General features: G+C 35.0%; 1 protein-coding gene across 1 annotated transcript; it reads left to right on the plus strand.

Annotated features, from left to right (window-relative positions):
- The first annotated feature begins 1,759 nt into the window (after positions 1–1,759).
- Positions 1,760–15,270, plus strand: LOC102698220 (inositol monophosphatase 1-like). Its single transcript, XM_006634425.3, has 9 exons — positions 1,760–1,868; positions 2,554–2,636; positions 3,836–3,969; positions 4,551–4,655; positions 5,834–5,879; positions 10,625–10,733; positions 11,593–11,701; positions 13,285–13,436; positions 13,898–15,270. Exons 2-9 carry the CDS (start codon positions 2,574–2,576, stop codon positions 14,014–14,016), a joined length of 837 nt encoding a protein of 278 aa, XP_006634488.2. The 5' UTR covers positions 1,760–1,868; positions 2,554–2,573; the 3' UTR covers positions 14,017–15,270.
- The last annotated feature ends 1,861 nt before the right edge of the window (positions 15,271–17,131 follow it).

Consider the following 17,131-nt stretch of genomic DNA (forward strand, 5'->3'; position numbering starts at 1 on the left):
AAGTGTTCACATTACTGGAGTCCTTGCACTGGCTTCCGGTCAAATTCAGCGTAGACTTTAAAATCCTCATGCTCACCTGCAGTATAAGGCTTTACATGGCTTGGCACCTCAATACCTGTCTGAACTTTTATCGCCCTACTCCCCACCTCGCAATCTTCGCTCTTCTAATTCTGCTCTCCTATATCGTGCCAATGTTTGTATACTGTACCTTGCAATGGACAAACATCCCGGGAGGTCTCTTATCAGTAATTATCATCTTTTTAATAATATATTCATTTTACAATATAAACAATGTAGATTCATGTTTTACATAATTGAAACTTATACAGTATATGGAAATAGATTCAATACGTGGACAATAATCATAAAACCAATGGTTTGCATAAACAAAATCAAGATCTCAATCTAAACAATGAACGAGATCTCACTTTGAACAAACTAACTCATTAATGAAAAAAATCACAATATTCAGCTTTTGGAATTTAACTCTATCAGACATACTGGTAGGAAGCGAGTTTTAAGAATCTTATCAACCACCTTTCTTTATGTTTATGAATTAAACAGGAATTTTAACTTTTTTGTGAGCATGTATAGCAGAATGCTTTCCATCAATCTATAGATGCCCCCCGCAATGGTACAGTATATATCTCTAAGTTTTTGCCAAAGAATCCCTCCAATTTACTCAGTGAGATGCAATAGAAATATCATGAATAACCTATGATAGAAGTAACAAGCACTAAGTATTTGATCACATCATCTACCAAGGTTAACTACAACCAGTAGGCCCTGCTGTAATAGGAGACCACGATTTATCAAAAGTACGTGGTGAGAACAAGGAATATCTTCATTTTGAACAATGGACAAAGAAGAAGAAATATATTTAGAAAAGATATTAACATCTGACATGCACAAACAACCCTGCAGATTGTACTTCTACAAGGATCATCGGTCATGAACAAAACTAAATTATTTGATGATTAGGACTTTTGGAAGCCAAATTTAAATATACAAAGAACCTAAAATGGTTACAAAAGAGATTTTTTTTTCTTTTGCCAGGAGTGTCAAAACCAGGATTAGTAAATACCAGCAGTGTCCTCTGAGGTCTAGTCAAGTATTTGAAAGCATCATGTTAACTTTTCACATGATCATGATACATACATTTATATCAAACATCTCTGGGAATATTGGTGAAGTTACCACTACATTGGTTTTGAATGCATTAATTAAAAAATTGGATACCCCCAAAGTTTTTGAACCTAAATTCTTTTTAGATAGAAGTATTTATTGAAGATTCACATAAACAAATTAAATGGTCAAAAACAGATTTAGGTAACTAAGGTCTCATTTGAAATCCCCAAGTGAAAAATGTTATTAGTTTTGACTTTAACGTTCTTTAGAATTGCACAAGAAAATTACAAAAGTAGGCTAACAAACCCTGTCTCCCTTTCATCCATTACCGTAACACTTTTTGCTGAAATTACAAAACAAACCCTATCATGTATGCTTGCACAACATTCAATCCCAAGCGTCCGTTCTGTGGCAAGAAAGAGAGCAATTAAAGTAATTCTAAAAGGAAAAAGAAAACCCTGGAACAATGGAAATATGTGATCAACTGAATTTGTATTGATAACGCTTAAAATGAAACAAAATGCTTCAGAGGTTGCATGTTTATGCACAATATTTTTTTTTCTTATAAACAATATACAGTGTTAGCACCGCCCATCTGCGCAGTACAGCGGCAACGCATTTTCACCGGAAGTGTCGACACTGTAGTCTTTAGGTATTGTTGCAAGCAGAGAAGCAGAGAGAAGCACTGAAACCTTTATGAAAAAGGCCTTCGTCAAAGAAATATATATAGAAATAAAAAGGTATAGTCGTATTTTTATATTAAATCTTTTTTTCAATTAAAGTTGACCTTATAAATATTTACAGTATATGTAAGCCAGTGCCTATTAAGCATTCATCTCGGTAAATTTACCAGTATTCTTTGATTTTATAAATCTAGGTAAATTGAAATCCCTTAGCAATCAGTTAGTCCCCGATGGACAATTCGGGAGACAGCATATTAATCTTCCTGTATACGATCTGTAGATCTAGTTTAGATATTTATTTAGGTTTATTAACAGGTTAATGACAAGATAGTAGAAGGAAATATATTCAAAAACCGTCAATCTGGAAGTTAAAACAATTTTGATAGCTGTAATATTAATCTACCAATTAATATTGTATAGGGAATACTGTATAGCGCCCCGCTAATAGTTATTTTTTGTGGTGTTTTTATTTTCCTTGTTTAATTCGAAGGAAGCCTTTTCCTACTGGAAACGTCGATTTCCCGAAAGTAGCCTAAACAAAGTACGCTTTATGAAGTTATATTCTACAGTAACAAAATAACAAAATAATGGATTTGCTAGTTTTATTCTTTCACGTTGCTAATGAGCATTGCCACCCATCTAAATGAGGAAAATAGTCATTTAAAGCGCAAAACTAAAACCATGACCAACTCAAAAGTTAAGGATAGATGTACTGAACTTCCTCTACTTAATTTTTTTTTAGGATTTAGATTACAAAGAAAAATGGTTGATTCTTGGCAAGAATGCATGGATTATTGCATTTCTGTGACTAGAGAAGCTGGGAAGGTAAGTGCCCCTGCCTTTAGTTTTTCATTTGTGTAGAGTGAGAGGGCGAATTAAAAACGAATTGATCAGGGGTTATCTTTAACGCTTTCTGTATATAATATATCCCATAACATTTAAGCGAGTCTTACAAAAGTGATCAGAAGAGTCTTACAAAAAAGATTACAAGTATACTCAATTATATTGTGGAAATGCAGAAGTACTCTAAAATGTGAACAATTACAACATGCAATCTAAAGCACCAATCTTCACGTAATTTATATCCAAAATAGTGAAAAGTATATAAAGTTTTACTAGAGTTTTGCTTCAGTAATAAAGCAATAGCAGTTTGCTGTTAGTTTTTGGAATGCACACTTTACAGCAAATTGGTCACAATGCTTAGTACTTAGTATAGATATTACATCTAACACTAGTTTAGATGTTATTAAAAGTATTCAGTTTTAGTACAAAATACAGTCAAATGCATTTAATGAATTATTTAAAACTGAAATGCATATTGTATTCTATTTATCATTCAGATTAACATAATCAAAAATACAAAGTGTTTGACTGTAAAGTGAAAATAACTGTTTTGCTTTTGTGTCCCCATATTTTGAAGGGTACTGTAGTAATGAGTAATAAAATTATTTCAATGAATGTTCATTTTATAAATAATGTAGTTTAATTTAAGTCTGATTATCCAATTTGAAAAAAAAATCATAATGGGGTACAGGCTCAGCAACAACAATAATTAGCTGAACCATTTTAAATAAAACACATTCTCCTAAAAGCTGAAAGTAATTCAGCTTGCGACTAATACCAACTTGTTAAATTATCAGTCTCAATAATACAGTTCTTATTTGTTCACTTTAACTGCTTTCAGGTTGGACAAGAACCAAAGTAATGCCCTATAAAAGTACTTTAAATTAAATTCCTCATTTATGCCTCATTTCATTGATCTTTTTTGGCTAAATACCTCATTAATACTGATGAGTGCAGCAGATTTGTGTGATTCTTCCCAGTCATTTAAGTAACGAATTAAATAGCTTGTGATGTATCTGATTTCTTTGGATACAATTGGGTATATTATGGATGACTATGTGTACACTAAGATTTTTCACTTATCCAATTAGCTATATTAAAGTATGCATGCATATGTTTTGACCTTTTGCCTCTTTTTATACTTTTGGAATTGTAAGAAGAAAAATTGATTCTCCTTGCAGGTGATTCGCGAAGCGCTAAAACATGATGTTTCAATAATGTTGAAGAGTTCTCCTGTAGATCTTGTGACTGAAACTGATCAGAAAGTGGAAGCTCTAATTATATCATCAATCAAGCAAAAGTTTCCATCTCACAGGTAATAGCTTTTTTTACATTTAGTTTTTTTTTTTTAAAGCTGCTTTATATAACCACGATTTCCCCAAATGGTGTCTCACAGTTGAAAACAAATGAAAAACATGTTGCTTCTTCAGTCGGTGATACCTCTCCTGTCAAGAGATGTGTTTGCAGGAGAGCATGTTGGAAGAGCATGTCCATGTGCTTCTTTCTGTCCCAAGCAGTAAGAGTGCCATTGCCAAGTCTTAAAAACAATTGGTAATACCACATTGGGTGGTTATCTAATAAAAAAAATTATAAAATGAAACTGTATATAACGGACACATTTAGTGAGCATGGATAGAACTGAAACACACAGGGAACAAGTACAATGGTGAGAGTGTAAAATCCCGGTTTGTAAAAGTAACAAGCAATAAAAACATCTTCAAATGAAAATGTGATGGGTAAGAAAATGAATGTTGGTCAATTAAAAGTACATAAGGTTTGATTGTGGTTATGGTGCTTTCACAAAATGCTTATCTGGGGACACATTTTTATGACAATCTTGCTAGTGCAGTGTGTAACATGTATTGTATAATAACTTTAATTTTTGTTTCATTTCAGTTTTATTGGTGAAGAGTCTGTTGCTGCTGGAGCACCCAGCATTCTGACAGACAACCCCACATGGATAATAGATCCAATTGATGGGACTACAAACTTTGTACACAGGTATGTCACTGTGATTTGTACTTTACATTACTCTTTTGGCCTCGCCTACAGTACGTAGTTAGCATTCTTCTCAATTGTTAACTTTAAAATGTTATTACTAATGGAAATTAAATTTTAATAATTCACATTGAGTAGCTCACCCAGTGAAAGTATTTTTGTCTACAGAGCACAATGAGATCCATATGTTTCTGGTTGTCCCTTGGTGATAGTCACTGGGATTCCTTGGGCACTGCTAAGGTAAACTGGAATAGATTCAGCAACAGCAACACTTTCATCAGTGACAGATGCATGGGTCCTCCAGTAGGTACTGACACTCCACTAGGTCAGAGTGGTGACAATGGTGGAGCATGTGCACAGTATGGATGGGAGTGGGCTTATACGTACAGAATTAGCAGCAATTTATTCTCTGTGATTGCAATACTAGGATATATTGGTAGACGAAAAAGAGCTGAAAAATATTTTTATTAAAAAATGTAATCCTGCATTTTACTAAAAAGATCACTTAAAAATGAGCTACTGTACAACATCCCCTGCATTATTTTTAATTGAAATGATTGATCCATGAAAAATCAGACTGTGCACTTTCATTCCAGAAAACACATAAGAATGCCTCCTTCTGTGGTTTGTGCTTTTAGAAACATGCTGATTTTAGAATCAGACTGTTAGCAATCAGAGCAGAAGAACAAAGGAAGTCAACCCCATGTTTTTTTTATTGCTTATATGGTCTGCTTGCCGAATAACAGGTGGTTCATTTTAAACTAATTGTCAAACTTGTTTTTTGATGGGTAATGTCTCTTCTTTCGGAGGACCACTACATAGTCCTCTTAATGGTCTCTTTTTCTGTAATGACTTCATCTTGCTCTTTGTTGTATACAGTGCACGTACATGATGCGCAAGGAGAATAAATGTGCCTGCCTCTCCATTATTCATTATTAAGACAAACAAATGCTACAAAAATGAAACAGTGTGATTCTGTATTAAAATACTTTAACAAACAAAAGCAGTGCAAAGCAAGGCACAGAAATTGGGAAGTTCCAAATTGTAGTAACAGTGCAATTTCCACTTAAAGATATTGTGCCAGTTTTTAACTTTACAGTTTAATGTTGAGAATTCTACTTTCACATCCTAAACAAATACCAGGATTTTTTAAGATTTGCTGTATAACATTTCTTTTTCAGATTCCCATTTGTGGCTGTATCTATTGGTTTTGCTGTGAACAAAGAGGTATAGTTTATACTTTTAAGTATCTCTGAATGAGTTAATAGTGCGAGTCATACCCACCTGCTCAACAGATTTAAACATTCACCTGCATTTTAATGTAACTGCTCTAAGCAAAAATGTGATTTTTGTTGATGCTACAGTACTCTTGCCTAATACAGAAAGTTATAGACGGTTATCCTTACTTTACACTGGGAAAGAAGTGTCATTTGTTAACTGCAGACTGGTGTCTCTGAGCCCCAAATAGAAGGAAAATTATAATAGAGTCCATCACCTTTCCTTAAAATGGTTTTGCTTTAAAAACAGATGGAAGTTACCACTTCTAGCCAATTGTTGTTAGTTTTATTAGTGGACCAGTAGATGTCATGCTTCCCTCATGACCAGCATTTCCAAAAACACTGCTGCAGTATGGTGATCTGGGGCTGTGATATAGAAAGTGCATTTCTTTGGATAAGGTGTTTAACGGAGTGTGGCCTGGACTGCTTGGTCATTTACTCTTCTTAACTCCACTGTATCCTTGAACAATCTGGCCTACTTAACACTCCTGCCTTAATCAAATTTGTGAAGCAGTTTTGTACTCGTCTACCTGATCTGGTGTGTAGTAGGGATTTTGGCACATAATGACTGCTTTTCAGGCCCTGGAGCTGCTTTATGTGAAGTGCTTTGAGATCTTGTGGAATAAAAGTGTAAGGGAAATCATTTTATACTTTATGTGCATTTTTTATATATGATGATGAAATTTGTTTCTGCATCGGTTGCTCCCTGGTTTTCACATTATACACTAAGAAGTCATTTTATAATACATAAGTATTAAGAAATGTTCTCTTATGTTCAGTTTCAATAGTAATACAGTACTGTATATGAACTTCAGTTTCAATATGTGTGTTAGGATATATTTGTGTAGGATATTATTGTTGAGATGATGGTGACATTTGAATTTGGGTTTGCCTGGCCTAGGGCCAAAGCTGAAATGAGAGAGTGGGCATTAATGTAAAATACAAACTCTAAGGATTCAATTTATCACGGTAACCTACAAGATGACGTATTCAGTGTCTGAAAAATAATAAATAGAGGAGGCAAGATTTATGTTAAGTAAAATAAACAAAGCTGTATAATAAATCTTCAACACTGTGACTGAGGTAAATTGATTTTGTGTATATTAGCAGCTCAGGTCCTTTGGCTTTTTTGACCTCTTGAGTGAAGCTGGCAAGAGGTTGAGGGTGCATTCTGTAGCCTCACTGCTGAGTGAATTAGTGGTTGTGAATTGAGTGTAGGAGGGTAATAGTGTAATGAATTGTGGGATAGATTAGATTAGAGACCTAGATTACCAAGGATTGTGAATCTACCTACTGAATTTTCATTATAAGCTCCAAATAAATAAAACATTCACAACATTAGGGTTTGCTGACAATTATGGAAGGGCATACTTTTATCCCTTGCTTATTAAGATAATTGCTTCCTACATATTCATTATGTGTTATTTGAGATACTAAAGTAGTATTTGTGGTAATATATCTGTGTAAATTAAATAAAAAAAATAACATACAGTTAATAATATATTATTGTATTTGGTATTACTCAGCATTTACTCAGTGTTAAAATAAATACTGAGTAAATATTGAGTAGATCTGGGAGTCTGTGACCTTTGCCGTGGTAATACAGGAATAAGGAAACCTATTATGACATCATTATGACATGTCAGTGTTGATCAACTACAGTAACACTACACATTACTACTGTAGCAGACAGAATTTTGTGTTATGTAATCATAAATGTGTTAATAAAAGGCAGGACCTCCAGAATTAAGACAGAAGAGCTCTTTAGAGAGATAGAGAAAAGTCTGTCTCTTGGCTGTCCTTCTCATTTTTGAGACAGAGATGGTGAGGATAAGAAGAGCTCTTGACCTGAACCGATGCACTGCTAAACAGCTCGCTCATTTGTCTGGCATTTCTGTACACAGTGCCAGAAAACTAATCAAATTTAGAAAGAGACAGAAAAAAAATGCCAAAAAGGTGGAAGCAGCAGAACAATCCCTGCTGAAGAGAAAACACAAACCAAAATCGGGAGAGACAAGCAAGCATCGAGCTGCAGTTGTGTCTTCACCAGAGGAGGCAGGTCATGATCAGGCTTCTACCATTCAAGATTTGGATTCAGATTCCAGGCTTTCAAAGCCAAATAAGTTAAAAACAATTAAAAACCCAAGTGGGACTATAGAGAATGAAATTGCACAGTTTGGTGAGATTGAAGGACACAAGGAAACCAGGTCAGTTGGAAGGGGCAGTGGTACCATTCTCCTTGAAGAAATCCCTGTCAAAGAATGGCCTGCAGATGTTGCTGAAACAAGAAGAACAAAGGATTTTCAGACCCATTTTTCTGGCTGTAAGTCTCAAATGGAACCCATTTGTGGTCCTTACAGATGTTTTAAAGCTTATATTCAGTATTTAGTCCAGGAGCACTCGCCAAATCATTTCAGAAGTCCTCTGACAGCACTTCCTGAGACAAAGAGTAACAATTCAGAACTGTTGGAACCAAAATCAACTTTGCCAAATGCACCTGCAATTTTACCTCAAACTACTGCTGAAGATTCAGTGGCCCAGGAACCTGAACATTTCTTTCAACCTTCCTCACCAGAAAGCAAGGACAAGCAAGGTCCTGTGACAAGTTTAGGGTATGAGCTATCTTCTGACTGTTTCCCTGAATTGTCTCAGCATCTTAAACAGGATAAACAACTGGATGATAAGGGGAGACAAAAAGGCAACAGGAAGCACTGCAAGAACTGTGGAGCTCGTAAAAAGTATTCGGTGAAAAAAGAAAAAGCACAGGGGACATATCATGCCCCCCATCCAAGCTCATCAGAAAGAGCGAAGCTTCAAATGTTTCAGAAGAACCACAATCTTCTCAGGAGAATGGCGAAGCACAAAAGAGGAATGAAGAGAAGGGGGTCCCCAGAAATAGATGTGGAGAGAAAACATACTGTAAAAGAGGTGGAGGCGGATTCAGGACACTGTGTAATTCTCTAATCTTCTCCACCTTCAACACAGTCAATCAAAAAAGCCAACCCAATTGATCTGAAGACTGATGATGGCTAAAATCTAATTCAAAGGACCAAAGGCTTTTCAATAAAGTGGGACCTTCCCATTCTTGAACAGAAATTTCACAACATGTAGTTGTGTGCTTTATGTTTACGCAAATTTTAGGAATGGGTTTACATCAAAGTAAATCTTCCAAAGGAATTCCGGAAATAAATTTTATATGAGTCACAGAAAGGAAATGGGGTGCACAAGTAGAAGTTAATGTGTATCTTGGCCTGGTGCAGCTATAATAATTCAAACTGTGATTTGCATACTGAAGGTGGGCAAATGCTTATTCAGATTCAAATGTTGATAGAGCTTTTTGCAGAGACTTTTCTACATTCTGATTTTGATAGAAGGAACTTAAAATGCTACTTTTCAGAATCTTTAAAGTGACTTGCTGCTATGTTTTTGAATGTAAACTATGTAAGACAAAACATGAATAAATGTGTGGGACAATTATCCAAGGTATGCAAAGTAAGTGACAGCTTTTGTGTGCAGATAATTAATCTTTTTGGGCCTCCTTGGCATCTTAAAACTGAAAATGATAGAGATTAGCGTAAAATTGGTGGATAACACCGTTCCAGAGATATAAGAAAGACAGAAGATGGGTAGATGTAGCATTATATACCAAAAGAGTATTAAGGCTCAGGAACTAAAGCTAAAGGAATCATGAGTCCCTGAATCTATATGAGTCATACAGTACTTGTCATTAAATAATCTATAGTGTTAGCAGTATGCTATAGACTGCCAAATGCAGATGTTGCTTTTAATTCAACCATGTATAATAAAATTAATATTATATGTACAAAGCCATATCAGTGAAATAACTGAATACATGTATAAATAGATATGCTAGGTATGGAATCAGTTGAGAGCTGATGGGAAGAAAGCACAAAACAATTTTTTTCCAAGAGTGGGTTAGTCAGAATCTAAATAACAGTGCCCCAAATTGTTCAACAGATCAGTTATACAAGGGAAAATTAGTCATTTTAGAAAATAGTTTAAAACAATAGGATCCAGTTAAAGAAAAAAAAATGAACTGCTAGCACTTGCAGACCATTAAGTCTGACTTCAGTTGCATTTAAGGTTATGGAACCAATAATATAACTAAATGAGAGTATGACTTATATGGAAATGTCCCTAGGATTTTAAGTTAAGATTAGTTTACAAAATGCAGGTCTTGCATAACCAACTTTGAAGAAGCAGAAACCATAATGTATACACAGAGAGCTTATGACATTGTGTATTTAGATTTTCAAATAAGAGGCAGTAGGCATTTGGTGAAATGTTTGTAACTGGATTGACAACTTAGGTCTAACAAATGGTCTTCCATTGTCCTCACAAGTCTCTTTTGAAAGTTTTACGCTTTGCTGTAATTAGCTAACTCCAGGGGCAATATGTTCAGGTTTTGTCTAATTTATGAACCCTGTAATACACCTGGGGTTTGATTAAAAAAAAGTGTGCAAGAACACAAAACAAAACTCTAAACTCCTCTTTAAACCTTTCTTTCTACCTTCTTTATATAGTCCACCAGGCAAAAAAGTTGTAAAACATGTAATGTGGCCAGGAATAAAGTGGGACAAGATAGTTTTTTTTTTCTTTTAAATCCAATTATCAGTACATGAAAATGAAATGATAGCAACTGAAATCTGCCATTATCCTTGTTGTGTGTTCCAGATTGAATTTGGAATAGTTTACAGCTGTATAGAAGATAAAATGTATACTGCCAGAAAAGGAAAAGGAGCATTTTGCAATGGGATTAGGATACATGTATCAGGACAAGAAGGTGGGTTTCCCATTTTTATAATCACATTTCTTGATTAAAATATTATCTGATATTTCTCTGTGGTAAACCCCTTTGCATTTTAAATTATTTTTAATATAGAAGCATAGGACACCAAATCTCAAACGTGATTATGCTGCTGGGGTCTCATCTTAATAGACTTGCATGATTGGAAAAAAAAAACTGGTGAGGTTAACTAGGTTCACTGCATCATAATTATCTATTTTAAATCTTGCGATGATTGGAGGTACAGTATGTGGAGATCGGTAATTCTAGCTTTGTCTAATTCCATGTTCGCTATATTTTAGTGTATTATTTAACACTAATCTTGTTTTCAGTAGCAAAAAGTTCTGGAATCAGACTAAATTTCTGCTGCCCAATGATCCCTGTCTGAACAGTCTTCTCTGAAAGTATTGTAATGTAATGTAAAGGAGGACTCAAAATCCACTCATCCAGTCATGGACTGGTGATTGACGAACTCTAGTTGTAGATAGCTTGCCCACACTCAAAGCAGAAACATAAGAATTGGTTCCTGTACAGGTTAGTCCACCAAGAGCCGCATCACACTCACTTTTGTGCACAGTGTGCAAATCGGTCTGTTTGTTCCCTCAATTTCATCTTGCGGTTAGTACACATGACCTCATGAAGTTGGACCATGTGAGCTCAAAGGCTTGTCTGAAGCAGTCAGTAAAAGCAACTCAATAATGTCAATTCATCTGGATTCAGTCTCCCATTATCCATGATAACACTGCATATTTATATTAGTTTATTAATGATGTGTTAGACATATTATCAATCAAGAAGGAGAAAATGCAAATAAATCAGTGATCTGTGCAGATAGTAATAAAAGTGTATTTTTTAGATATATCAAACTCACTTGTATTAACTGAAATTGGATACAAAAAGGATCCAGAGCATTTTAAAACAATGATGACCAACATGCAAAGGATTGTGAGCATCCCAACCCATGGGTAAGCACATTTTCTTTCATGCCTGTTTAATTTCATTTTCAGTAAAGCCGATAGTTCATAAACGAATAAGTGCGTGGTCCAACAAAAATCATTCCTACTACTAATGCTTCTTCTAAAAATTGCTGATTGTTAATGTATAATTGTGTGTATTATACATTGTACTGCATTATGGATTTGTTAATTTTTTAGACTGCATCACATAATTCTGCATTCATTTTTTGCAGTTTAGATGTTGATTTTTTTAAACCACCTTTTCTTAATTTTATTTTGTTTTTCCAAAACAAGAACAAAGCAATAAAAATATGATATCCCTCCCTCTGTCGGTGGTACACCCCTTTGAGGCTGTTCCAAATAAATTAAGTTAGTCAGCTTGGATAGAAGCATGGTACAATAAGGATTAAGAATTCAAAAGCCTGTGACAGTCCAAGGCTGGGTCATGACACTATGTGGCTATGGCGATGATTTCCCAATTGCAGGGGCTAAGGGCTTTCTCATCTACCAGCGAAACATCAATGATTTCAGTGGGGGATGCAGTGAACCTCAAATACATAACTATGGAGTTTGTAGCATGTCAAAAGATGAGCGCTTCACCATGCAAGTGCTCAGTGGAGCCTGTCTGCACATCCTCATTCTCCCTCTTTGGGTCCAGAGGTTGTCGCTGTGAGCTGAGATATAAAAACAGTGTGGAATGCTGGCTAGGGCTCGAGACTCATCCAGATACATCAGTAAGATTTCAAAGACGCAACTGACAATTTTTAGTTTGGTATGTAGTAAAGCATAATCGGCATTTCTTGAATTCAAAGTATTTTTGCAGTATAGCTATATGGAAATTTTTTTGACGCCAATTAACTATAAGAGTTCACATCTTTTCAAAGCTTTTTAAGTCATTTTGTCCTCTTGGTAATTTATACACTTTAAAATTGTTGAAGCCCAAAAGCCCCCTCACACCATTCTCTCCCTGTCCCTCTGTATGTCATTCCACCCACATGTTTCCTGGCCTTGCCATAATTAGCTATGGTAGTATTATCCTATAGGAAACATTGCAGCTTCATAGGAAATAAGATCATGTTTCTGTTTTAACCTAATTACCTCTGCAAGAGGTGGATCCATTGAAACTAGCAGATTAAGATAATTTTAATGTTTTGTATGTGCAGGAGTACAAAAACTACCAATTTTGACAATTTTAATGGAGATTAAAAACAGGAAAACTATGGTGTAGAGCCTACAGTGTATACTGAGAGAGTCCTGCCATGAATGAGGTCTCCCTCCCCCACAAAACTGTAGAAGTATTTTTTAGTTTGTCTTTTCCAGAGGACTTACATGCTCACTGTATAAAGTTCAGGCTTCTGTCTTAATGTCTACATCAGGGCCTACATGTTTTAAACTGACAGTACAACTACTTGACAAGGGGGTGTTTGTGGCATCTCCATTTTGTGCTTTTTTGTTTGTTTGGTCAGATGATATATAGTCTTTGTCTAAAAGGTTGATTTTTTAATGGGTCATATGTTTGTACATTCTATGTTTTCCATAAGCAAGCATGAGATTTTTACTTATTTTTTATTTCCTCCTATGATTCACCTCAGAATCCGGTCTCCTGGAAGTGCAGCTGTCAACATGTGCCTTGTGGCTGCTGGAGCAGCTGATGCCTATTATCACATAGGAATCCACTGCTGGGACATGGCAGGAGGGGCTATCATAGTAACTGAAGCTGGTGGAGTGATTATAGATATCAGTGGTAAGGAACTCTTTGCATGGTGGGTGTGTCACATTAGTGTTACCAGTTGTGTAAATTCAAAGTGATGAATATAATGAAGTGATGCATATGATGATGATGATGACTATTATCATTTTTACTAGTAGTAGCTGTAGTATTAGTATGTCAGAGACCAACTATGTTGAAAGAAAGTACAGTGACAAGGAAAACAGAACCAGTTCAGAACCACAAGCACAAAATGGAACAAACTACAGCACATTCAAATTTGGAAGCTAGGCTGGTAAGAATGCTGCCCTCAATGCTACTTTTCAATCAAAAGGCTGATACAACTTATAAAAGTACATAAATATATGAAAATCTGAAATTGCACTACTTTGATAATTCTACTATTACAGTATTTTACAATGAGGTTACTGTCACGTTTCAGGGTATAGTTTTATTATATTATAGGACCCTTCAGATAACCTTTGCTTGTTTTTTAGGAGGTCCTTTCGATCTGATGTCTCGGAGGCTGATCACAGCGAGCAGCAGAGCTCTTGCAGAGCGGATTGCTAAGGAGATTCAGCCTTTTCCCTGTGGAAGAGACGATGAAGAAGACTAGGATACGTTTTACTTAGGATACTTATACTGTAGTGCCTACTGTATATTTGGTTATTTGATGCCTGAAGTTGGTTTTCGTCAAAGTTATAAATTAATGTCAACGTTTGCAAAATGACTTGGGACCCACAGGTTTAAATTAAAAAAAACTTTGGCTGTTGAGTCATCTTCAGGTTTTTTTCCGCTTGTCAGTGTGGAATTAGCCTCGGCTTGTTGCAGCCTGCATGCCTACCAGAGGGAAAGTATACTGGTTAAATGTCTCCTACCTTTTAAAAAGGTATAAATAACTACAGATTTGTCTAAAGTTAGAAAGCTCCAGAAATTGATACATTTACTGATTATAAGAAAGTCTTTGAAAATATTTGAGAGATCACATTCCATATGCAGTACAACAGCGCTGTTTCTAGGTAGTACCTCGTAATTTCTTCTGCTGTGCAGGATGGGGTTTTGTGAAGGCACGCAATCAACATCAGGTTTGGCTAAAAGAAAATCACCAAAAAGGACAGAAAAGATCACAGAACCCTTTGCATTTTGCATGCATCACAATATACTTCTTATTTCTTTCTCTTGGTCAATATTTGCATTAGTTTATTTGACTTAATCTTAAGAAGATACATCAGTTGAGATTGATTTTTGTAATGCATAAATGTTATCATTCCAAATGATAGAACATACAGATATTTTAGAATAAATTCAAATATTTTAAATACCGTACTTTGGTTATATGTGGATAAAGAATAGACAACTGATTCACTGTGATATGGAAATGCCACTGGCTTTGTCTCTACTGACAACGAGCTTATTTGTTATGGCAGGTGTTATCAGTTTCTATTACATCTTCTGTCACAGTTGTTCACTTGTGGATTCATGAAGGTAACAGTTTGGAGTTTGTGATCTGAGAAAATCACAATCTCGTGCTGGAAGCTTCAAATGTTTATACTTTAGAAATGTCAGATTTACTGCCAAGTATTGATGTAGTCTTCATCCTTGGATGGCAGCTATATTTAAGATTATGGATTATAAAATACAAATGTTTACCTGGTGCCTTTAAATTCAATATTTGTCTGGGTTATTGTGTAGTCAAAGAACTAACGTGATCTTGATTAACGTAACTTTAATATACTGTATCACAGGTGAACAGTTGAATTTCTCAAGGGTATCATGTGTATAAAGGTGTAAACATTCTGTATGATCTACTGTAGTATGGTACAATATTTAAAGATTATATCATATTTAATAAAAAATGTATTTCTCTGCAGTGTGTTCATTTTATAGCAAATGTATACAAGACTTTTTATACAAAGCCTTACACTAGAAAACATAAAGCCTTAAAAACATAAAACAATGCTTTATTTCGAATTATCTTCAACACTTTATTTGTATTTTACTAGTCTTATAGTGCACCCAAGATGTTATTATTGTATTATTCTGAAATGTTTACAATGAAGGCCAAAATTCTACTAAATACAATGTATTGTTATTGTGTCTGCATTTCTTAAAATAATTTCTTAACCTTATTTTGAAACTTTAATTTTGTGATTTTTAAGCCCCCAAAAATAGTAAATGGTATTACTACTTAGTACAATATTGATTAACTTTTGTGACCTGTTGCTGTGTCATGTCTGCTCTTCCATTATGAGACTATGAGAATGACAGATCGGGCACTGCGATGCTCAAAGTTTTCCTGGAACAGGACAAATTTAAAATAAAAAACTAGCCTGTCCATAGCCACAATTTCATGGACGTCCGTGGTGTATGGAAGAGTTTGTCAATTCTGGTCCTGGATTCACAGTATGTCAACACACAGTACAGAAATTAAAGTCAGCTACACATTATTTTTGCACTAATTAACTGATATAACAATATGATTCCAATTTGGTATTCCCAATACTGCATATGGTGTGTTTGTTACAATACTTGAAAAGGTTTATAGGTGCTCAGAGGTTCAGTGTGACTACAGAGAGAAAATGATAGATTCTGAAGTAAAAAGTGATTTTAAATATATTTTATATTAAGAACCCTAAACTGCAAATAGCAGAATGTTCATCTTTACCTAAGAAGCAAACAAAAAGAAGGAATGAGGTGAGCTGTTACCCACACAGGAAAATGTGGGCTATCTTTATTTTTAGCCCAAACACTCATTATCTCCAGTCTTAATACATAATCTTGTAGAAAACAAGAAAATTCTCTTATTTCTCTGTCTTACAAATGTCCAGGTATTATTCCACTTATAGTGGTGTAGTTTGGACACATTTTATTTTTTGCATTTAACAAAAAGATTTGTATCAAAATCTTTCATATAACCACCTCAAGTGAATAGAGGCATGATATTAAAAATTAAAATAATTTGCTCACGTTCCAAATGCAGAACATCAAATACATCTGCAGTCTTATGAAATTTCACACACTGCGGCTATTTGAACTTTATATTGATCTTGCTATTTGTCAAATAATTCAGGAGCTGCTTGCAGAAAAATTCAGTTATGGACTGGATTGGAGTGGGCAGAAGCAGCCCTGACCTTATACATGATACTCCTGAGGGTTTCTCATTTTAACCTATTCTTTCCTTTTACACACGCTTTCCAATGACTAATACTGTAGATTTTGCAATTCTGAATGTTTGACAAGACAGTGCTGCTGTAGTGACGTTGCCTTGCATGACACTAACGAACACAATTATGGACATTACTGTCCATTATGGGTGCACTGCTATACAGCTGAAGCTACCATCATTGCTTCTACTCTGCACAGACTACTGTTTACAGTCTATGGTTTAGTAATTGATTAAAAACAAGAGGCAAATCCTACACCAAATCAAATAAAACTACAATGACTTGCTGAAATGCATAATGCACCATATTATACACTACGAAATAAAGTATTTTCTTTGAGGTGCTATACAGGCATAACATTATCCTTGAATTTAGAGACAGGAGATTCCTCAAAGCTGAGTTGTAATTCAGAGGTCTCCCATTTTATAAACAGCTTTTACCAGTTCACATAGTATCATTTATATCTATATGCTTCCCTTTAAGGTATTCTATTTTTTTTCTTACTACATGCAAATAAACTATTTTACTGTCTGTTGCATATAATTTGTTATTTGCAGTGTTTGCTGC

This window comes from Lepisosteus oculatus, chromosome 6 (genome assembly GCF_040954835.1).
Source record: "Lepisosteus oculatus isolate fLepOcu1 chromosome 6, fLepOcu1.hap2, whole genome shotgun sequence".
In the NCBI taxonomy this organism is placed as follows: domain Eukaryota; kingdom Metazoa; phylum Chordata; class Actinopteri; order Semionotiformes; family Lepisosteidae; genus Lepisosteus; species Lepisosteus oculatus.